Source organism: Phocoena sinus, chromosome 4 (assembly GCF_008692025.1).
Source record: "Phocoena sinus isolate mPhoSin1 chromosome 4, mPhoSin1.pri, whole genome shotgun sequence".
NCBI classification, from domain to species: domain Eukaryota; kingdom Metazoa; phylum Chordata; class Mammalia; order Artiodactyla; family Phocoenidae; genus Phocoena; species Phocoena sinus.
In genome coordinates, this window is record NC_045766.1 from 10047857 (window position 1) to 10073274 (window position 25418).

Below are 25418 nucleotides of genomic sequence, written 5' to 3' on the forward strand. Positions count from 1 at the left end.
TGGTATATATATATGATGGAATAATACTCAGCCATAAAAAAGAATGAAATAATGCCATTTGAAGCTACATGGATAGACTTAGAGATTATCATACTAAGTGAAGTAAACAAGACAAAGACAAATATCATATATCACTTGTATGTGGAATCTAAAAAAATAATACAAAAAAACTTATTTACAAAACAGAAATAGACTCACAGGCATAGAAAACAAAATTACGGCCACCAAAGGGGAAAGCTGGGGAAGGGATAAATTAAGAGTTTGGGATTAACATACATATACTACTGCTATATATAAGACAGATAAACAACAAGGACCTACTATATACTACAGGAAACTATATTCAATATCTTGTAATAACCTATAATGGGAAAGAATCTGAAAAAGAATATATATATGTATGTATGTATATATATATATATATATACACATACACACACATACATATATATGTATAGCTGAGTCACTTTGTTGTACATCTGAAACTAACATAACATTGTACATTAACTATACTTTTTTTTTTTTTTTTTTGCGGTATGTGGGCCTCTCACTGTTGTGGCCTCTCCCGTTGCAGAGCACAGGCTCCGTACGCGCAGGCTCAGTGGCCATGGCTCACGGGCCCAGCCGCTCCACGACATGTGGGATGTTCCCGGACTGGGGCATGAACCCGTGTCCCCTGCATCGGCAGGTGGACTCTCAACCACTGCGCCACCAGGGAAGCCCAACTATACTTTAATTTAAAAAATTTCTTCATATAAAGAAAATCTTTATTGTTAAAAAAAATGCTAACTATCATCTGACAAGGCAGGGTTGCCACAAACATTCAATTAGTAAAAGAACACAATTATTTGCAAAGTGCAGTAAAGTAAGGCGCAGTAAAACAAGGTCTGCCTGTATACTGTATGAATGTATTGATATCACAGTTTATCCATTCACCTGCTGAGGGATGTTTTGGTTGTTTCTAGTTTTTGACAATTATGAATAGAACCACTATAAACATTCATGTACAGGTTTTTATATGGACAATTCTTTTGTTTCTCTAGGATGAATACCCAGGAGTGGTACTGCTGGGTATTATGGTAAGTGTATATTTAGTTTCATATGGAACTGCCAAAATATTTTCCAGGATGGCTGTAGTATCTTGCTTTCCTTCTAACAATATAAGCAATATAAGAGTTCCAGTTTCTCCACATCATTGGCAGCACTTGGTATTGTCGATATCTTAAATTTTAGTCATTCTAATAGGTCTGTAGAGGTATCCCACTATATATGGTTTTAATCTGCATTTCCCTAATGGTTAATGATGCTGACCATTATTTCATTGCTTATTTGCCATCCTTATGTCCTTTTTAGGGAAGCATCTGTTCAATCCTTTGCCCATTTAAAAATTATGTTTGTTTTATTTTTGCTGCCTTTTGCAAGTTCTTTATATATTCTGGATATGAGTCCTTTGTTGGATATCTAATTTGCAAATACTTTCTCCTAGGCTGTGGCTTCTTTTTGAAAATTCTGTTATAGTGTATTTTGCAGAAAAAAAATTTGAATTTTGATTAAGTCCGATATATAAATCTTTCCTCTTAGGAATCTTGCTTTTGGTGTCATGTCTAAGAACTATCTGCCTACCCTGATGTTCAGAATGTATCCAGTGTTTTCTTCTAAAACCTTTACTTAGACCCACAATATATTTTGAGTTAACTCTGAATATAAAGTATGAGATTTAAGTCAATGTTCCTTTTTTCTGCATATGGATAGACAACTATTCCAGCACTGTTTGTTGAAAAGGTTATCCTTTCTCCATTGAATTTCTTTAGCACCTCTGTCAAAAATCAAAAGGCCGTATGTGTGCCGGTCTACTGAACTCTTTAATCTGTTCCATTGATCTATATGTCTATCCCTTCACCAATACCACACTGTTTTTATTACTGTAGCTTTATTTTAATCTTAAATTTGAGTAATGTGATTCCTCCCCTGTTAGTCTTCTTTTTCAAAACTGTTTTTGCTACCCTAGTTCCTTTGCTCTTCCATATAAATTTTAAAATCAGTTTATTTGTATCTACAATATTTGCAATATAGCACATTCCTTTTTGGTAAAGGGGATAAGCAGGTGCCTGAGACGGGATGGAGGTTGTTGGTAAATATAGAAGGCACACTCTAGAAGTGAAGGGGATGGCAGTTAAAAAAAAGATAAAGGTCAAAAACTAAGAAGACAAATAACTGATCTGTTCTTAGCTCACTCTTTGTTATCAGAGTTCTAGTAGGTAATGAACAGCAGCATAGGGTTGTGTTGAGGTCCATGATCAACCATGAATTATTAGCAGCAAATGTGGACTCCTCCTCAAAATTACATGTGAAGAGCTCTCCAGAAACTGAAATGGAGAGGCAGTGGCACCACAGATTTAGCAGTGCTCAACTGGGCACGAGAAGTACGTAATCAGAGATTGTTTCCTCTCCAAATAATGAGAGAATGATTAGCTTAATTCTCTTCATTTAAGATGGTCAGGACAAAATAATCTGATTTATAGATTTACCAATTACAAGGCACACACAGAGCCAATTTCCAAAAACGTACATATGAAGTAAAAATGTTTTAATCCTAAAGCAGCATTCAACTGAATACTGTTTGGTGACCCAAAAGGTATTTCAAGACCCCAAAGTATCTTTGCATCATCCTTAGTGCATCAAAAAGGTTCTGCTTCTTTAACCTTCCTATAGTCTGAATTCTGGATGGAGGGGAGCTCTTTGTGAGCTTCTACCCTTTTCATGAAAGCCTAGGTTTCTTAGGTGGGTTAAGAGAGCTGAACACAAATTCTGTGGGAGACAGAGATCCCAGATCTCCCAGTTTAAACACAGGTTTGCTCACCTGATTGTGAATCCAGAGAGCAGGAGGGTGGTTTGTGTATTTCACTGCCAATTCTATCATTCTCTCTTGTTCTAGCAGTCTGGGGCTGGAGCATATTGAGAACCCACCAACCACAGAGACTCCTGGGATAAAGAAGTCAACCCTAAAAGGAAAGGCAAGTAAATGACTATTGTTGAAGCAATTTTAAAAGTGGGTAGTAAGGCAAACAAAACTGACAAACTAGACTAAGAAAAAAGGAGAAACAAATAAAATTACTAAAATCAAGAATGAATGATGGGACATTATCACCAACCTCACCAAAAAAAAAAAAAAAAAAAAAAAGATTATAAAGGAATTCTATGAATAAGATAAAAAATTAGCTAACTCAGATGAAATGGACACATTCCTTGAAAGACACAAATTACCTAACTGGACTCAAGAAGAAACTGAAAATCTGAACAGACCCATAATAAGTAAATGGATTGAATTAGTAATTTTAAAAATTCCCACCAGAAAAGAATAGGTCCAGATGGCAGCACTGGTGAACTCTATCAAACATTTAATGAAGAATTAATGCTAATCTTTCACAAATACTTCCAAAAAACCCAGAAAAGAACACTTCCCAACTTATCCTATGAGGTCAGTTACCCTGATACCAAAACCAGACAAAGCTATCACAAGAAAAGGAACTACAGATCAACATCCCTTGTGAATATAGATGCAAAAACCCCAGGAATACAAGATTGGTTTAACATGTGAAAATCAATCCAATGAAATAAACCCACTTAACAGAATAAAGGACAAACCCATGGGATCATCTCAATAGATGCAAAAATGGCATCTGACAAAATTCAATACCCTTACATAATAAAAATACTCAACAAACCAGGAATAAATGTGAACTTCCTCAACATGATAAAGGCAACTATAAAATATCTACAGCCAACATCATATTTAACCTTGAAAGGCCAAAAACTTCCCCACTAAGAACAGAAGCAAGACAAAGATGTCTGCTCTGACCACTTCTACTCAACATTGTACTAAAGGTTCTAGCCAAAGCAATTAAGCAAGAAAATGAAATAAAAGGTATCCAGATTGGAGGGAAAGAAGTTGCAGATGACTTAATATTGTATATAGAAAATTCCAAGGAATTTACTATAAATATATTAGACTAATAAACAAGTTCAAATAAGGCTGCAGGATTTAAAATCAGTAATAAAAACCAATTTTACTTCTACACACTAGCAATGAACAATCTAAATGTGAAATTAAGAAAAATAATTCTATTTATAATAGAATAAAATAATAACTGGGAATAATCTTTAAAAGAAGTTTAAGATTTGTACACTGAAAACTACAAAACATTGTTGAAAAAAATCAAAGAAGATCTAAATAAACAGAAAGGCTTCTCATGCTCATGGACTAGAAGACCTAACACTGTTAAGATGGCATTAGTGCCCAAAGTGATCTACAGATTCTACACAATACCTATCAAACCCTAGCTGGTTTCTTTGCAGAAACTGACAAGTTGATCATAAAACTGATATGAAATTCAAGGAACCCAGAATCACCGAAGAATAAATTTGGAGGATTCATACCTTCTGATTTCAAAACTTATTATAAATCTACAGTAATGAGGACACTGTGTACTGGTGTAAGGACAGGCATATATATCAATGGCAAAGAACTGAGAATCCAGAAATAAACTCTTAGATTTATGGTCAACTGATTTTCAACAACAATACCAACACAATTCAATGGCAAAAGAATAGTGTTTTCAACAAGTCGTGCTGGTTTTGTAGTAATCTATAAGGGAAAAGAACCTGAAAAAGAATATATATATATATAAATATATATATGTGTGTGTGTGTGTGTGTGTGTGTGTATACACACACACACACACACATATAAATAACTGAATCACTTTGCTGTACACCTGAAACTAACACAACATTGTAAATCAACTATACTTCAATTAAAACAAACAACAAGTGGTGCTGGGACTACTGAATAGCCACACAAAAAGAATAAAGTTGGACCCCTACCTCACACCATATACAAACATTAACTCAGATCACAGACTTAAATATAAAAGCTAAAATTATAAACTCTTAGAAGACTTACACAGGAGTAACTCTTCATAGCAACAGATACTTAGAAATGACACTAAAACACAAAGGTCAAAGGAAAAATGGAGAAACTAGACTGCATACAATGAAAAACTTTGTGCCACAAATGATACCATCAAGAAAAAGATGACCCTCAGAATGGGAGAAAATATTTTCAAATCATGTATCTAATAAGGGACTTGGATACACATTATATAAAGAACTCTTAACAAGTCAGTAATAAAAAGACAACTCAAGTAAAAAATGGGCAAAGGATTTGTACAAACGTTTCTCCAAAGAAGATATACAAATGGTTAATAAGTACATGAAAAATCCTCAACATCATTAGTTATTAGGGAAAGGCAAATCAAAATCACAATGGGCTATCACTTCACACTCACTAGGATGGATGGCTAATCAAAAAGACAATATCAAGGATCAGAGAAATCAGAACCCTTACACATCGCTGATGGGAATGTAAAATGGTCTTGCCACTTTAGAAAACAATTTGGCAGTGCCTGAAAATGTTAAACATATGTGACCAGCAATTCCACTCCTAGGTATATACCGAAGAGAAAAAAATATATATGTCCACTCAAAAGCATGTACATGAATGTTCACAGCAGCATTATTGATAATAGTCTAAAAGTTTCAAAATAATCTAAACATTCATCAACTGATGAAGGCATAAACAAAATGTGGTACATCCACACGACGGAATTAAACACTGATCACATGCCACCACATCGATGAACAACAAAATTATGTTAAGTTAAAGAAACCAGTCACAAAAAAAGATCACGTATTATATATTTCTATTGATATTAAATGTCCAGAAGAGGCAAATCTGCAAAGACAGAAAGTAGAACAGTGGTTGCCTAAGAGGGTGAGGATGGGGACTGAATGATAATTAGTGCAGAGTTTTTTTCTGGGATGATGAGAACGTTCTAAAATTTGTCTGGGCTGATTGATCACTGTACAGTTCTGTGAATATACTAGAAATCATTGAATTGTACACTTTAAATGAGTGAATTTTATGATATGTAAAGTATATCTCAATAAAAGTTTTTAAAAAGTGTGGGGGAAAAAATGGCAACAAACACTCTCTCACTGGCATTTGAAAAACTAAACAGGCTGATGCGGGCTCCTAAGTTCCAAGAGTCTCATTTTCCTTCTTCTCTTCTAACCATTCTCCTGTAGTCGAGAACTCTTGTGAGTTCTTCTACTGAACTGAATTCTATGCCACAGAAACTGTTTTTTGGCGGGGGGGCTGGGGGGGTGATTCTAGGAAATGCAACAAATCTAGTCACATACCAAGGAAAGGGAAACTTTTTAGAAACTGGGACCACAGGAAATTCTCATCTCCATGTCCAGAAAACTCAAATACCTAATATAGCTGTTTCTCAGCCATCAAAGAGCGACAGTATTAAAAAAAAGCAATAGTATCATTTCCCTCCAGTTGCTTCCCTACCAGCAGGCTTACACGAAAAGCACTTGATGTTCTCTCCTGATTTGATCTATGTATGGCCTTAAAAGATGTTCTCTTCTCATCTCTGGCCTTAGATATCTGGTCATTTTTTTATAGTCTTAGAAAACCAGTTCTGTACTGGAAGTGCTCCAGAAAAGGTCCCCAGGCTGTTTTCGCATTTATTCACTTCCTTCTTTCCCATGAATATTCTAATTCCCCTTCCATTTCAGACAAGATACAAATTTTAAAAGACTATAGCTAACATTTATTAACACAGTTGCTATATGCTTTCAGAGAAGAGGTAAATGGCATCTCCATAGCTTCTGTGTTTAAAAAAATTAATCTCTGAGCTACTGTTGCTGCTTTATCTCCTGAACTATAGCACCCTCTGCTGCTTGATGTTGATAAAGACCTTTCTCTCAGGTGTCCCTCTTCTCTAGTAACTCTGGAAACCCTTTGCCTTTAAAAGGACTCCTTCATGAAATGCTACAGAAGAACCTCATCTGAATGGACTTAAGAAAATATGTACAATACGTATTTAATAAAACATCTTTCCAAGAAAGAATTAAGTTTTAAACACACAAGCGCGCGCACATGTACCCCTTTAAAAATGCTTTCCACAGGATCAGCAACCAGATGAGTGAGTACGTGAAGAGCGGAGAGAAAAGACCTAATTCTGTAGTGAAGCGCACATATCCACATCCAATGTGACACACCAGGCAGCCGCATCCTGCCCCAGGGCCCAGCACAGAGCAGGCACACAAACCACAGCCGAACGACAATGCTTTAGCCATCAGCTACCGTACTCGGCAAACGTGACAGACGGCATCTGCCCACTATGAACAGGCACTGGGGTTGGTGTTGCAGGTAAAGATGCAAGTATGTCTTGGTTCCTGCCCTCAAAAAACTCCCAAGTGGGAGGAAAATTAACAAATAAACACGATTATGGGGCTATGAAAAACTCTGCTTGGCAGAGAGAAAACGCTCATCATTTGAGATCTGTCTGGAAGTACCTGTACTTAGTATAGGTTTCTTCTTAGCTCCAACATATGTGATCCTGATTTTCTCGGGCAAATAATAAAGCCGCTGCTTTACTTAAAAAAAAAAAAAAAACTTGCTTGGGGGGTGGGACGTGGGGAGGGGAGGCAAGGAAGAAGTAGTCAATTCCACTAGGGGTGGAGGAATTAGGAAGGACTTCACAGAGGAGTCCTGAAAGACAGTGCTCATCAAACAAGCAGTGGAGGAGGACACCATCTGAACAAAGATGCCAAGGAATGCAGCACTTCCTCAGCGTGGCCCTGTGAGTCAGGGCTGTGAGGCCATCTCTATATACGTCTACAGCACAGGTGCCCTGCCAGCGGGGGGGTGGGGGGGAGGAAGAGTCCTATTTCTCTAATCTTGCTCCTCTAATCACTTTCTTCTCAGTGTCCTCCTCCTCTTAGTACAGCCCAGTCACTTGCAAGCATAAAACCTTGTGATATCTTGTACGAAGTCAGAGACACACCTTTCTCTCTCCAAAAACGCCTGGGCCTTGCTCCCCTGGGTGCGTTCTGTGCACAGCCCAGATGTGGAGCACGCACTGACTGTACACGAGGGGCAGCATCACAGGGAGTGGAGCTGTGCACTCACCCACTCCTCGCAGGTCTGCTGCTCTTCCAACAATAGCCTCACTGCAGGGGAACTGGCAGAGGAGCCAAGAGTTACAATCTGTCCCTTGGGCCTCACCAACACAGATGATCTAACTGACTGTGAAACACTGGCTACAACAAAAAACAAAACAAACTCTGCCTGACATACCCCAAGACACAAAAATATTACTATTCCCTGTTTAAAGACATGGAAACGAAAGCCCAGAGCAAGAAGGAAGCCGCCCATATCACAGAGCCAGCAGGTAGAAGAGCGAGCGTTTGGGCCAGGCAGTCTGCAGAGCACAAGGCGTGTGACGCTATGATACAGCCTCCCAGGGGGACAGACCCAACACTGGTGATATTACCAAATCCATTCACTGATACGGTGTATGTAACACCCACCCTGAGTGATTTTATCTTGAGGCTCACAGGGAGACCCTATTTCTATGTATATCACCAGGGAAGGATGACATTTTTCTTATCAGGTATCAGTTTGCAAACTTACAGTTTGCAAGTGCCAACACACTCACACGCACGCCAGGGGAGCAGCAGTGTGACGAAGGCACAGGCTTTTTCTAATCAGGATGCTGGGGTCAGAGTCTTGGCACAACTCTGAGTTGGAGGCAGGGAGATAATTGTGTGCACAGGACACAAACACTTCCCCAGAAGGGAAATGTGGAAAGATAGATCATTACAATTAAAGTTTGCACTTTTCAATGTAACAACTGCTAAACTAGTTTGGAAGGGTAAAAATGCTGCCCTCCCCCCTAAAACAGCCCAAATTCACTTAATATGTATCACTGAACATGTGCAAAGATTGCAGTAAATTGCTTCACAAACGCAAATTATTGCAATCAGCATCTTGTTTTCTAGTTCTAAATTCAAAGGCAAACTATTAACACAAGACTGCTAACTCTTGCTATTATCACATTTGCTATTATCACACATCCTCCTTCTAACAAAACCACATTTCCAGATGGACTGCCAAAATTAGTCAAGTGACTCCTAAGAAAGACAACCAAGACTGACATGCCAGAAATTCATTTAGAAATGAATGCTTTATTTAAATAAAGGAAACAGACACCCAAACACACCTTTCCTAAGGAAATACAAGTTGCTTTATTTACAATTCAACTTGAATCCCAGCGCAGTGAGGCCATTTGCAGGAACAGTGGGGCAGCTGGGCTGTTACCCTGTCAGCGTACTGACCAGCTCTCAGAGTCCTGAGTGTGATATGGGCTGGGCCCCATGGGGGATCCTGATAATAAATTCAGCAAAATAGTTCAACTCAACCCAGACAAGTTATGAGGGATACAGGAATTCAGGCAAGAGGGTGGGCAGCTCTGTGACATACCTCATTAGAACAACCAGTTTCAGACTGCTGTGTTTACTCTGCATTTGACATAAAGAAGACTGATTTTTAAAAATGGATCAACCCCCCAGCAACACATAACTGAAGCACATTAGATAACTGCAGTGCAATCTATTAGCAGCCATTCCTGCAGAACGTAATCAGAGTTGTCAGGTCCTCAGACCACAGCTACCTGCTCTGTTTCAATCTGGAAAACTCAAGAAGTTCTGGGAAGTACTCCTTGGCATGAGCCCTCCCAAAGTTCACCATTAGCCCCACCAAAGAGCCAGGTAGGCTCCAGTGCTGGGTTGCCTCAGGCCAAACAACCAACAGGGAGGGAACCCCACCCCACCCATCAGCAGACAATCGGATTAAAGTTTTACTGAGCTCTACCCACCAGAGCAACACCCAGCTATACCCACCACCAGTCCCTCCCATCAGGAAGTTCGCACAAGTCTCTTAGATAGCCTCATCCACCAGAAGACAGACAGCAGAAGCAAGAACTACAATTCTGCAGCCTGTGGAATGAAAACTACATTAACAGAAAGATAGACAAGATGAAAACGCAGAGATGTACCAGATGAAGCAACAAGATAAAACCTCAGAAAAACAACTAAATGAAGTGGAGATAGGAAACCTTCCAGAAAGAGAATTCAGAATAAAGACAGTGAAGATGATCCAGGACCTTGGAAAAAGAATGGAGGCAAAGATCAAGAAGACGCAAGAAACGTTTAACAAAGACCTAGAAGAATTAAAGAACAAACACCTAGAAGAATTAAAGAACAAACAGAGATGAACAATACAATAATTGAAATGAAAAATACACTAGAAGGAATCAATAGAATAACTGAGGCAGAAAAAAGGATAAGTGACCTGGAAGACAGAATGGTGGAATTCACTGCCACAGAGCAGAATAAAGAAAAGAGAATGAAAAGAAATGAAAAGAGCCTAAGACACCTCTGGGACAACATTAAACATACCAACATTCGCATTATACGGGTCCCAGAAGAAGAAGAGAGAGAGAAAGGACCTGAGAAAATATTTGAAGAGATTACACACAAAAACTTTCCTAACATGGGAAAGGAAATAGCCACTCAAGTCTGGGAAGCACAGAGAGTCACAGGCAGGATAAACCAAGGACAGACATGCCAAGACACATAGTAATCAAACTGACAAAAATTAAAGACAAAGAAAAATTATTAAAAGAAACAAGGGAGGGGCTACCCTGCTGGCGCAGTGGTTGAGAATCCGCCTGCCAATGCAGGGGACGTGGGTTTAGGCCCTGGTCTGGAAAGATCCCACATGCTGCAGAGCAACTAAGCTCGTGTGCCACAGCTACTGAGCCTGCACTCTAGAGCCCGCGAGCCACAACTACTGAAGCCCAAGTGCCTAGAGCCCAAGAGAAGCCAGCGCAATGAGAAGCCTGTGCACCGCAACGAAGAGGAACCCCAGCTCACCACAACTAGAGTAAGTCGGCATGCAGCAATGAAGACGCAGTGCAACCCAAAATAAATAAATAAATAGATAAATGAATAAATAAATTTATTTTTTAAAAAAAGCAACAAGGGAAAAAATGTCAAATAACATACAAGGGAACTCCCATGAGGTTAACAGCTGATCTCTCAGCAGAAACTCTACAAGCCAGAAGGGAGTGGCACGGTATATTTAAAGTGATGAAAGGGAAGAACCTACAACCAAGATTATTCTACCTGGCAAGGATCTCATTCAGATTCAATGGAGAAGTCAAAAGCTTTACAGACAAGCAAAAGCTAAGAGAATTCAGCACCACCAAACCAGCTCTACAACAAATGCTAAAGGAACTTCTCTAAGTGGGAAACACAAAAGAAAAGGATCTACAAAAACAAACCCAAAACAATTAAGAAAATAGTAATAGGAACATACATATTGATAATCACCTCAAATGTGAATGGATTAAATGCTCCAACAAAAAGACACAGGCTCGCTGAATGGATACAAAAAAAAACCTCCATATGTATGCTGTCTACAAGAGAGTCACTTCAGACCTAGGGACACATACAGACTGAAAGCGAGGGGATGGAAAAAGATATTACATGCAAATGGAAATCAAAAGAAAACTGGAGTAGCAATACTCATATCAGATAAAACAGACTTTAAAGAATGTTACAAGAGACAAGAAAGGACACTACATAATGATCAAGGGATCAATCCAATAAGAAGCTATAATGATTATAAATATATATGCACCCAACATAGGAGCACCTCAATACGTAAGGCAAATGCTAACAGCTGTAAAAGAGGAAATCAACAGTAACACAATAACAGTGGGGCACGACTTTAACACCTCACTTACACCAATGGACAGATCATCCAAACAGAAAATTAATAAGGAAACACAAGCTTTAAGTGACACAACAGACCAGATAGACTTGATATTTATAGGACATTCCAACCGAAAACAGCAGATTACACTTTCTTCTCAAGTGCACACAGAACATTCTCCAGGATAGATCACATCTTGGGTCACAAACCAAGCCTCAGTAAATTTAATAAAACTGAAATCGTATCAAGCATCTTTTCTGACCACAATGCTATGAGATTAGAAATCAATTACAGGAGCAAAAAACGTAAAAAACACAAACACATGGAGGTTAAACAATACATTACTAAATAACCAAGAGATCACTGAATATGATCATCTCCATAGATGCAGAAAAAGCTTTTGACAAAATCCAACACCCATTTATGATAAAAAACTCTCCAGAAAGTGGGCACAGAGGGAACCTTCCTCAACATGATAAAGCCCATATATGACAAACCCACAGCAAACATCATTCTCAATGGTGAAAAACTGAAAGCATTTCTTCTAAGATCAGGAACAAGACAAGGATGTCCACTCTCGCCACTATTATTCAACACAGTTTTGGAAGTCCTAGCCACAGCAATCAGAGAAGAAAAAGAAATAAAAGGAATACAAATTGGAAAAGAAGAAGTAAAACTGTCACTGTTTGCAGATGACATGATACTATACATAGTTAATCCTAAAGATGCCACCAGCAAACTACTAGAGCTAATCAATGAATTTGGTAAAGTTGCAGGATATAAAATTAATGCACAGAAAATTCTGGCATTCCTATACACTAACAATGAAATATCAGAAAGAGAAATTAAGGAAACAATCCCATTCACCATTGCAACAAAAAGAACAAAATACCTAGGAATAAACCTACCTAAGGAGGTAAAAGACCTGTACTCAGAAAACTATAAAACACTGATGAAAGAAATCAAAGATGACACAAACAGATGGAGAGATATACCATGTTCTTGGATTGGAAGAATCAATATTGTGAAAATGACTCCACTACCCAAAGCAATCTACAGATTTGATGCAATCCTTATCAAATTACCAATGGCATTTTTTACAGAACTCCAAAAAGAAATCTTAAAATTTGTACAGAAACACAAAAGACCCCAAATAGCCAAAGGAATCTTGAGGGAAAAAAACGGAGCTGGAGGAATCAGGCTCCCTGACTTCAGACTCTACTACAAAACTACAGTAATCAAGACAACATAGTACTGGCACAAAAACAGAAATACAGACCAATGGAACAGGATAGAAATCCCAGAGATAAACCCACATACCTACGGTCAACTAATCTATGACAAAGGAGGCAAGGATATACAATGGAGAAAAGACACTCTCTTCAATAAGTGGTGCTGGGAAAACTGGACAGCTACATGTAAAAGAATGAAATTAGAACACTCCCTAACACCATACACAAAAATAAACTCAAAATGGATTAAAGACCTAAATGTAGGACGAGACATTATAAAACTCTCAGAGGAAAATATAGGAAGAACACTCTTTGACATAAATCACAGCAAGATCTTTTTTGACCCACATCCTAGAGTAATGGAAATAAAAACAAAAATAAACAAATGGTACCTAATGAAACTTAAAAGCTTTTGCACAGCAAAGGAACCTATAAACAAGACAAAAAGACGACCCTCAGAATGGGAGAAAATATTTGCAAACGAATCAACGGAGAAAGAATTAATCTCCAAAACATATAAACAGCTCATGCAGCTCAATATTAAAAAAGCAAACAACCCAATGCAAAAATGGGCAGGAGATCTAAATAGACATTTCTCCAAAGAAGACATACAGATGGCCAAGAGGCACATGAAAAGCTGCTCAACATCATTAATCATTAGAGAAATGCAAATCAAAACCACAGTGAGGTATCACCTCACACCGGTTAGAATGGGCATCGTCAGGAAATCTACAAACAACAAATGCTGGAGTGGGTGTGGAGAAAAGGGAACCCTCTTGCACTGTTGGTGGGAATATAAATTGATACAGCCACTATGGAGAACAGTATGGAGGTTCCTTAAAAAACTAAAAATAGAATTACCATATGACCCAGCAATCCCACTACCAGGCATATATACCCAGAGAAAACCATAATTCAAAAAGACACATGCACTCTAATGTTCCTTGCAGCACTATTTACAATAGCCAAGTCATGGAAGCAACCTAAATGCGTATCAACAGACGAATGGATAAAGAAGATGTGGTACAGTTATACAATGGAATATTACTCGGCCATAAAAAAGGAATGAAATTGGATCATTTGTAGAAATGTGGATGGATGTAGAGACTGTCATACAGAATGAAGTCAGTCAGAAAGAGAAAAACAAATATTGTATATTAACGCATATATGTGGAATCTAGAAAAAATGGTACAGATGAACTAGTTTGCAAGGCAGAAACAGAGACACAGATGTACAGAACAAACGATATAGACAACAAGGGGGGGAGGAGGGGATGAACTGGGAGACTGGGATTGACATATATACACCAATATGTATAAAATAGATAACTAATAAAAACCTGTTATATAAAAAATAAAATAAAAATTTAAAAAAAAGTGTATCAACCCCCAGCAACACATAACTGAAGCAGATTAGATTATTGCAGTGCATTCTATTAGCAGCCATTCCTGCAGAATGTAATTATCAGAGTTGTCAGGTCCTTGGACCACAACTAGCTGCTTTGTTTCAATCTGGAAAACTCAAGGCAGCAATTTTCATCTATGACTGAGAGGGTCATGTGCTCAAAACCAAGGTGAGCTGAGGATAGGAAATGAATCAGATTCTCCATGCCAAAAAGAGGCTCAGGCCGAATGGAGACGCTCTAGAATTCCTACTCCCTGGGAGAAACAGTAGCCATAGAAGTCCTTTCCAGAAGGAAAAACAAGCTCTTGTATCTGATGGCACCTTGAACACACACACACTTAGCAAACAGAAAAGCCACTTACCACTGGCCGGCTTTAAAAGAAAAGTCTTTATCAGCTACAAGCAGGCGGAGCCTCTTCACAGATGGGGACTCATCAGCTGCTCCACACACCTTAGCTGCTGACACGACCTGGAGCCAAAAGACCAGAGTGGCTGAGGTTAGGTGCACACAACTCAGGAACAAACTGTGGCTTTCTGGTAGGTAGGTTTTTGGTTTTTTTTTAAATCTACAAAGATGTGGGTTTTGAAAATTGCAAAACAAAGTAAAGCACACTTTGCTTTAGAATTCTGCCTACCACCAGGTGAACAAATTTTAATTATTTTGGGAGAATTTTATTCTGCATACAAAACTCACCTCTGAAAGGGACCGTTTAACAAGCGTGTATTTGTGGAGCGTGCAGTGTGTGCCACGCACGAGGCTGGGTGCTCTGGGGAAGAGCCGGGGCACCGGAGCCCCATGCAGCCCTGCCTGGAGCCTGACTGCTCTGTCAGCGCTATGCACATAAATGAGACCCACCGTCAGCCACAAGCCTGTGTTTGTTCTGAGCCCGCCAGAAGCCCACGCCAAGCTGACTTCAGAAATTAAAAGCCAAGCACTTAGAAACTTTTTTTTATTTTAAGTAATTTTCACAGAGTAAGTTGTGTGCCTGTTTAATCTAATAACAGACAACAAATTGGGTTTGTACTCCTTGTGCCTTTGTTTTCATTTATTTTTTCTAATTCATTTTTTATTATATTTTACAAGATATAAACAGTTCACAACTTTCAAACAACAAAAACAGCCGTTTGCTACAGATCGTTGGAGAAACACTATTTTAAACGATGTATCTGATTTCCAGAAAATCCTAAAAAGGTCTGAGTCAGGTACTCTTCAGTTCAGTGACATCCATGCCTCCAACACCCCTCAAATTCCAAATGCCTCTACTTCCTACATTCCTTGTTTCTTCCGCCTGTGGGTTTCTCTTCCTCCCAAACCTGGGGTTTCTTCACAACAGGGCTGAAAAGACAATATGACTCTTTCCTCCATCTACTGCCCTTCAGCTCCACTTCTGGCAGCAAATCAAATCAGTAGCAGGTGACCAAACACCGTCCTTCTCCTTGACTGTGTTACCTTCACAGCTCCATTAGGGGGCGCCTTGGGACACTGTCGAGGTCAGTGAGCCTCCCACCCTAATGCTCGCTCCCCTAGCCCCTTTTTTCCAATAGGACCAAGTCCAGTCGAACTATCAATGGGAGACAGTTCTTAAAAATCCACGGGAAAATTCTCCAGATGATGACGGTCTCCCTCGCTACCTCAACAAACCTCTTAAAATGTTCTCCCTTTCTCTTGCTCCTGTAAAATCCCCTGCCTCTCTTTCTCTGTATTTGTGCCAGTCCTCTCTCTCCTCCTCTCCCTGAGAGCAAGTGGGGTGAATATCCCCTCTGGAGCCTCTGAGCCTGGCCCCACCCCCGCCCTGCATGAAACGCTGCTTCACCAGCTCCCACCAGCCTCTCCTCCACGTTCAACCTGCTCCTCTAGACCCCCTGACTCATCAGACATGATGTCTAATGCTAACTGCTCATCCTCAACAATTCAGCAGCAAAAAGGAAGCAGCAGAGTACGGCTTTTAACAGCACAGGCTCTACAGCTAGACTGCTTGGTATTGAAGCCTGGCGCCACCACTTACCAGCTGTGTGACCCTGGCCACACGCGTGACCCTAGGCCACCTCAGCTGGGAGATGAGAATAACAGCACCTGTACCTCACAGAGTTGGTGGGAAGATTAAAGGAGACAACATATGCAAAGCGCATATAACGCTGCTGGCCCACAGTAAGTGCTCCTTAAGTGTCTGTTTTTATGTATCTTATTGCATTAATTATAATGAATTTATCAGTGTTTATTCATTATTACAAGAAATCTCACACTTTATCCATTTACGATCGCACATGCCACCTCACCAGTGCCACCATGCAGGGCCTCGCAGACCAAGCACCGCACAGCCTGGGGAGCTGTCCTCATGGACAACAGTACAGACTATAAAGCATGGTGGTCTCGGTACCACAGCCTATTCATTGTTTTGCTAGAACAAACTTAAAAGCCATACTGTCTTTAAAAGCTATTCTGGAAATCTTGCCTTTAACACTGGCCTCCACTTATACTTCTTCATCCAACAGAACCTCCCCTGCTCCCTTGATGCTCTCTGCACCCATGGGAAACCTGGCTTCTGCTCTCCTGTGACTTCTCCCAAGCTTGGTGGATGTCTTGCCGAACAACCAAACTCAACATCCAGTCCCAGTTCTCAGCCTCCCTTCTGAGCGTCCCTGGTCTCTCTGAATTTGATGCTTCCTACTTCCTTTCCATCCTGAAGCACCCTCCTTGCCTGGGACGGCTGACACTGAACTCTCCCGACCCCCTCCTGCCTCTCTGACCTGGTCCTCCTGCCCCTTCTCCGCCCCTCCTCCCACTTCCTTACCAGGCGCTTCCTCTGAGCTGCCTCACTCCTGCGCCCTCTTCACCTCCGGGCTGAGGCCCTCAAGCACTCCCAAAGCTACAACCCTCCACCCCAATTCGCTGTTACTTCTCTGCCAATCACAGGCTCACATCTACATGCCCCTGTAAAAACAGCCAACGTCTGAGGAGCATTTATCTCAGGTGTATGCCAGGTGCTGAGCTAAATGTTTTATGTGCATTAATTCATTCAGCTAATATGAATAACCAGATTCTATCCCGAGAGACAGTATTGTTACCCTCCATTCTGCAGATGAGGAAGTGGAAAGGTTCAGTAACTTGCTCCAGATCACTCAGGAATGGCCGTGTCGGGATTCACACCCAGGTCTGCTTGGCCCTTGACCACCTGAAAGTCCTGATCCAATGGCAAACTCACTGATGTGCACAACTAAACCCAGCATATTCATTCCTTCCACAAACCTTTCTTGAACTTGGTGCCTGGCGCTGGAGGCGCAGAGGTGGAGAAGGCTGCTCCTGCCCTCAGAGGGCCCCGCAAAAGCAGCCGCCTTTCACGACCAAGGTTTCAGACCAAGGTTTCAATTCTGGATCGACCCTGGAGTCAGTAAGTCAAATCCATGATCTACTGGTACCTGCACACACAGTCTTGGTTCATCGCTAACACAGGCCAGTTCCACGAACTCAGCTCACGCCTCTTCCTCCCCTTGCTCACCCACCACCATCCTAAGCCAAGAACTCTGTTCTTCTCACTTGAGTTTCTGCCTCAGCCTCCTTCTTATCTCTCTCAAAACAGACAACAGGCGAATATTCCTAATGTTCTGACCTCACCGAGTTACTCACCAGCTCAAAACCCTCCAAGGTCTCCCTAACTCTCAACTACAAACAAAATGCTCAGAGGCCTTGGTAACTCATGCCAGCCTGAGCTCCTCCTGGTTTACCAGCCAAACTGGACGACTTGCCAGTCCTTAAAGGCAACTGACACCTGCCTCCCTCTCAAAGCCCTGCTGAGGTCTCTGGGCAGGCACCCGCCCTCAGTCCTGTCACCCTCCCACCCAGGCCCCCGGGGCCCTGCTCAAACACCACCCCTCACCCAGGTCCTCCCTCTCCTCTCCATCCTCTCAACTCTGCCAATAAAATTTTTCCACCTGTCTTATCATACTTAGCACATTTAATGTAAATATAAATACTCATGAACAGATCTTTTCCACACACAGACCACAAGCCTCCTGAGGTCACGTACTGGATAGAATTTCCATCTAGGTCACTTCCCTGCCTCAAGCATGGGGCCAAACACATAGTTAAGGTTCAGTAAATATCTGCAGAATGAATGAAAACTCTAACTTAAAGTGACTTAAAATTGGTTTCCAAAACAAAGGTTAGTAGAAATTCAGGAGTTATTTGTTGTTCAAAAAAACAAAAAAACGAAAAGAAAAGAAAAAAAAAAGCAAGTGGGGGACCACTAAAGAAAATCTAAATTCATGTTCAAAACTGTGGAAAAGTCAGGGAAGGCAGGGATTTCTTCAGTAGATTAGGAATCTTCCTTTGTTTGCCACACACTCTATTTTAAGTATCTTATTACAAAGTAATAATGATCAGCAGAGGACTCTCCATGACATTATTACTCTCATTTTTTTAGGTTTACAAAAAAGAAACATTTGTTTTTGTAAAGTCATTATTTTCTTTCAATACAATAATCTGCAAAAACACAGCCAAGAGCTAGATCATTTCATTTGTAACAGTTTAATGGGCATCTGTCAGATTCATTAAAAACTAGATATGTATAAGCTTTAAACACATCCCAAAGAGTCACCTGGTCTCAGGGAAATGACACTCATAATCACGGGGGGGGTGGGGAAAGGCACAGAGAATTTCAGCTGAAACATAAGCATGCCTGACCAACAAATGCTAGACTACATAAAATGAATTCAACAATCATCTGCCAATGTCCAAATAAATTCAATGAAGAAGGGAAAGAAGTTATACTTCCCATTGAAAAAGTCCTGTTTTCATCTGGATAGCCCCCATGACCAAAAATGATCCCAGATGCTTTATGCCTACTGGTATTAATACAAAAGGCAACATACCTGTTGCTATTAGTCCAAATAATCTGGGCAAAACTGCTATAACTGGTCACACAAAATACCTTTGCACAATTCATGATTTTTAAAGACATGTCTCCCTCTTAACACCTTATTTTCTTAATATAAATACTGTTCACTATACAAAGATTTCTAGCAATGGGGATTAAAAACATTAGCAAAATCTTTTTGAAGGCCGTGTCTTTTATTTTATTCTGAAGCTATTTCATATAATTAAGCCATGATTATGGCTCTGGTTATATGCCATTCTTTCTCTACTTTTAGTGAATATGCAAAACATGATGGAGAAACTGTATGTTTTAACATTTGTACTTGTTCTCATACTTAATGGATCAAAAGATTTCGCAATTGAAACCTCAACTAGCCACGTCCTAAGTTAAAACACATGGCAGGAAATGAAGTTTTCCATAAAATAACATCTAGACTCTTCTACTGTTCAGTAAAATAACAATACATTTGCCAACTTTTACTAGCACACTTTTTAAATGCTTTGTCAGAGTCAGCATCTAAAAGGAAATGCCATCATACTGACTGAAAGGGTTTTATGGACGATATTTTGATGTTACTGCTGCTACAAAAGTCTCTGTTCAGGAAATGGGCCTTTCTCTGGGAAACCTGGCCGCTTTCCCCTGTTCACTCCCATTCATTCATTTGCTGGCTTAAAAATTTAGACAAAGTCAGTAGTAGAGACGACCTGAAACAAAAACACAGGTGGGGCACAGAGCATTTCAGAGGTGAAGGAAAATGTAATCATTATCCAGAATAGTGTGTCATCTTACACATAAGGACACCAAAGCCCAGAGACATGATTTTAACTGTGGCTGAACACCAATCTGATGAGTAGGAATCTGATGAAAAGAAAATGGTTTTACTGAAGTAAATTACTGAAAAGGAAAGACCACACAATGCTGTCAACTGTATAACCTCTTCAGCGGTGTGTGCCGTCAACACCACGGCCTGCTGTGACAATGCGCTCTCCCTGCTCCTCCCAAAGACTCACCCATCCACCTGGGCTGAGTCTGCTCTCTGCCCCCTCAAGACTTCACTCTCTCATGCAACACTCCCCGCTCCCCTGTGTCCATGACAACACACTCGGGGCGTTCGGGTCTGCCGCCTCACATAAGGACACCTCACATAAGGACACCGGCAGCAAACGCCTATACACAGCGCTCACCACGGGCTAGCCACTCCACGTACAGCATTCATTCCATCATCACAACCCAAAGAGGTGGGTATTGCTATCATCCCCATTTTATATGTGAGAAAACTGAGGTCCCAGAGCTAGTAAGTGGCAAAGCCGAGATTTGAATCCAGGTACCTGACCACTGTGCTTTGCTGCTTCTCAAAACATAACAATTAAAACAAGCCTCTCCCTTAATCCAGCTGTTACCCCATTTCTCTGCTACCATCCACATAAAAAATTTCAGAGGGATACATGGTCCTGGCTCCACTTCCCTATTTCCACCCTCTCCCCAACACATCCATCAGGCGTTCACGCTCAGCGATGCACTGACACTGAAGCCAGCCACTCCGGTGGCCCACTATCCACTCTGCTATATCCAGTGACGGCCTCTCAGCAGACTTCCACGTGGTTGGCTGCTCCCTCCTGGAAACACTTTTCCTCCTGGCTTCACCAACACCTGCTGATCACCCGCCTGCCTGGTCAGCCCCTGCTTCCCCATCTCCTCCGCTGGCCCTTCCTCTCCTGCTTGACCTCTAGATGTTGATATGCCCCAGGCTGAGTGCCAGGCCCTCTCCCTCTCCTCTCTATGTGGCTTAAACTTTTCATCTCCAGCAGTGAACTCCAATCTCGTATACCCAACTGCTGACTTCAATTTCCATTTCAAACAAAACATCCAACATAGAACTCTTTTATCTCTCAAAGTTTCTTCCTTTTTATTATGGAAAACGTCAAACATACACAAAACTAGTAAAAATAATATAATGAATCTCCATGTAGCCATGACCCACATTGAACAGCTGATGTGAGGTGACAAAGCTCATGGCTGATCTTGTCTCATCTGTAACTCCATCTACCTCCCGCCCCAGATTATCCCCAAACTGAGCTCTTTATCCCCCTCCTCCAAACTTGTTCTTCTCTATTTTAGTAAATATGTGCCACCACCATCATCTACCCTGATGATTCAAATCCCAAACTAGAAGTCTCTTGGTCTCCCGTCCTCTCACTAGCTGTACGCCCCACGCCCCACCTGTGAATCCCATCAGCCCCACCCACAACCCCATCACGCTACCCTAAGCCACCGTCATCTCTCCACGGACTATGTCAGTAGCCTCCAACTTGGTGTCAAAGCACCACAGAAGCCCAGAGCTCTACCGAGCCAATAGATGACCCACTTACAATGTAAACCACATGTCATTTCCCTGCTTTAAACCTTCTGTCGCCCTGAGAATAAAACCCCAACTTCTTGTCCAAGGCCACAGCAGTTTCCACGACCTGGGCCCTCCCACCTCTCATCTATCACCTTCTCTGAACACGCGGAGCTCGTTCCTGCCTCAAAGTCTCCGCACTCTCCAGTCCCTCTGCCAGGAATGCTGTGCACTAGGCTGGCTGGCTTTCCTCCTTATTCGAGTCTAAGCCCAAACGTTACAAACCAATAGGAAATAACCCTCCCAACCCCCATGACCCCATTACCCTGTTTTATTTCCTTCATAGTGTTTATCACATCTGACATTTTCTGGTTTACCTGCCCCACATATCTCAGGGGCTTTACCTGCCTCATGCACTGCTGTATTCCCCACACCTGGAACGGGGCTAGGTTACAGCAGGCACTCAGTGCATGTCTGTTTCATTTGATTGGATCCCCTAAGGGAAAAATGGAAAAGAGCCACCTCTTAGATTACTTAATTTGTTGAAAAAAAGTGTGTCCGTGAAAAGCAATGACACTATATATTTTAGACACTAACAAGTTAAGTTCTAGGTCTAGTTAAGAAGTAGCAGGTGAGGCAAGTTCTCATTTTCACAGGCCTTATCTGCATATCATCACTGTCCCTACTTTACAAGGGGACTCATCCAAGGCAGTACAGGTAATCAGCCACAGAAGAGGTGTCGAGTGAAAAAACATATACAACCTAAAAGTTGAGAATTATACTTTATTCTGTGGACTTACTGCAGACTTAAGTCTAGGATACAGCCTCTCAGATAGCTCTGAGATACTGGTCCAAAGAGGTAAGGGAGGAGCCAGGATATATAGGAGTTTCTGCAAAAACCCAGGTAATCGACCATCAAAAGATTACTGCTAGGGCTTCCCTGGTGGCGCAGTGGTTGAGAGTCCGCCTGCCGATGCAGGGCACCCAGGTTCGTGCCCTGGTCCGGGAGGATCCCACATGCTGCGGAGTGGCTGGGCCCGTGAGCCATGGCCGCTAGGCCTGCGCGTCCGGAGCCTGTGCTCCGCGACGGGAGAGGCCACAACAGTGGGAGGCCCGCTTACCGCAAAAAAAAAAAAAAAAAGATTACTACTAATTAAAGAAAAAACAGACATCTCAAGTTAATGAATTTAGTGCTTCTCTACGTATGGGAAGATGCAAGAGTCTGAGCTTATTGAAATCATTCCTTTGATATGCACCTTGGCTATCTAGGGCCAGTATCCTGCTTTTCTCCATCCTGAATCCCCTCAGTGTGCACCATGGGGGATGGTGGCTACAGTGGCTGATGGCTTGATGGCCCCAATATCCTTTGTTTACTGAAATGGGCAGGCGACATTCTTTGTCCACAGTGGGAGTAACACTTGTTTATTCTACTCAATGAAATAGGTACTGAGTGCCTATGTCATGTCAGGACTATGCCAGGTTCTGTGGCTACAGTGGCTTCCCTCTTCGTAGGCCTCCACTCACAGCAGGGTGCTGGGTACCTGAGGAGCTGGAGGCCAGCTGCCAGGGCCATCAGACTGCACCCCCCTGGGAGATTCTCCAAGAGACTGGGGCCCACCCCCCCACAAGCCCCCAGCTGCCTCTAGGTGCCTGAGGTCTCCCCACCACTCTCTGCTCTGTCAGAGCTGACAGTGCCGTGAATGCCAAGTACTGTTCATCTCAATCTGGATAATCTCTAAAAGGTTCTCTGACCATCAGTCGAAGCAAATTAGCTGTCCAACTGCTGGGAAACAGTCCATATTAAAAAGATGCCCCCCGCCCACCTCCCAACTTGAAGAAGGTCACTCCAGCACACAACCTTCCCCAAATGTACAGGAGATGACTAGCAGAGAAGTGTTAAGAGTTAAACTCAGAACACGATCCAGCTCTCCAACTAAGCAGCCTATTCCACTCAAATCCAAGCCTCAGCAAAACCCAAAGTCAAGCAGATTCTCAGCACTCAATAACCAGCAATGGGACTCACAGGATCCCCAAATGTCTCTGACTCAGAAGCCCAGTCATTTGGTTTTATTGTGTCAGTAGTAACTCCCGTGTTTGTTATGCCCGGTAATACTACGTGAAGTTTTGATCTGGAACAGAGATATGGCTGTGTGAAATTTACCTCCCATTTTGTTGCTCAACTGAACTTTGTCTAAATCGAGTGTCATGATCCTCTGCTATATTAGAAAGAAAGACCAATTTGATAACAAAGATCTGAGTTCAAGGGCTGAGTTCTCCATTTACTTGAACAAGTCCTTTAAACTTAGGCCAACAATGTAATTTATCACCCAAAACAGGGCCCTTGTGAAGGTGAAAAGGGGGTGCTACTGACAATTATACCAGAGGAAGAGTTATAAGCCAGGACTACCCCAGGCAAACAGAAAGCAGGGTCATCCTATCTAAATCTCTGAAACCTTACTTTCCTCACCTGTGAAATGGGGATAAGCACCAGGGTGGCTGTGAGAATCAAGTAACAACTTATTGTCTAATCGAGGGCTTTGTAAACAACAGGCAACAATACACATAAGGCATTTGTAGGATAAGGCACAGGCTTCTAAAAGAAGTACACTAGTACAATTAAAAAAGTATTAATCCCAAGGAGGAACACACCTAGACACACAGTAATCAAACTGACAAAAATTAAAGACAAAGAGAAAATATTAAAAGCAATAAGGGAAAAGCAATAAATAACATACAAGGGAATCCCCATAAGACTATCAGCTGATTTTTCAGCAGAAATGCCGCAGGCCAGAAGGGAGTGACGTAATATATTTAAAGTGATGAAAGAGAAAAACCTACAACCAAGAATACGCTACCCAGCAAGGCTCTCATCAGATCTGACGGAGAAATCAAGTTTACAAACAAGCAAAGCTAAAAGAATTCAGCACCACCAAACCAGCTTTATAACAAATACTGCAGGAATTTCTCTAAGTGGAAAAGAAAAGGCCACAACTAGAAACAAGAAAATTATGAAAGAGGAAAGCTCACTGGTAAAGGCAAACATATAGTAAGAGTAGGAAATCATCCACACACAAATATGGTATCAAAACCAGTAATCATGAGGAGGAGAGTACAAGGGCAGGATATATGAAATGCATTTGAAATTAAGAGACCAGCAATTTAAAACAATCATGTATATATACAGACTGCTGTATCAAAACCTTATGGTAACCACAAATGAAAAAATCTGTCATAGATATATACATGAAAAAGAAAAAGGAATCCAAAAACAACATGAAAGATAATCAATCACACAAGAAGAGAACAAAAGAGGAAAGGAAGAAAAAAGACCTAATAAAACAAATCCAAAATTAATAAAATGGCAATAAGAACATACATATGGATAATTACCTTAAAAGTAAACAGATTAAATTCTCCAACCAAAAGACACAGACTGGCTGAATGGATACAAAAACAAGGCCCATATATATGCTGTCTACAAGAGACCCACTTCAGATCTAGAGACACATACAGACTGAAACTGAGGGGATGGAGAAAGATATTCCATGTGAATGGAAATCAAAAGACAGCTGGAGTAGCAATACTCATATCAGACAAAATAGACTTTTAAATAAAGACTGTTATAAGAGACAAAGAAATATACTACATAATGATCAAGGCATCAATCCAAGAAGAAGATATAACAATTGTAAATATATATGCACCCAACACACGAGCACCTCAATATATAAGGCAAATGTTAACAGAAATAAAAGAAACTGACAGTTACATAATAATAGTGGGAGACTTTAACATCCCACTTACATCAATGGACAGATTAACCAGACAGAAAATCAATAAGGGAACACAGGCCTTAAATGACACATTAGACCAG

General features: G+C 41.0%; 1 protein-coding gene across 2 annotated transcripts in view; it reads right to left on the minus strand.

Moving 5' to 3' along the window:
• The window catches only part of OXNAD1 (oxidoreductase NAD binding domain containing 1), a 55434-nt gene that overhangs the window by 12925 nt on the left and 17091 nt on the right, over nt 1-25418 (minus strand). For both annotated transcript variants that reach the window (XM_032630496.1, XM_032630497.1), the window contains 2 exons: nt 14695-14801; nt 2861-3002 (listed from right to left, as the gene is read on the minus strand). In XM_032630496.1, the coding sequence (XP_032486387.1) occupies nt 2861-3002; nt 14695-14801 (249 nt within the window). The remainder of the gene's footprint in view (nt 1-2860; nt 3003-14694; nt 14802-25418) is intronic.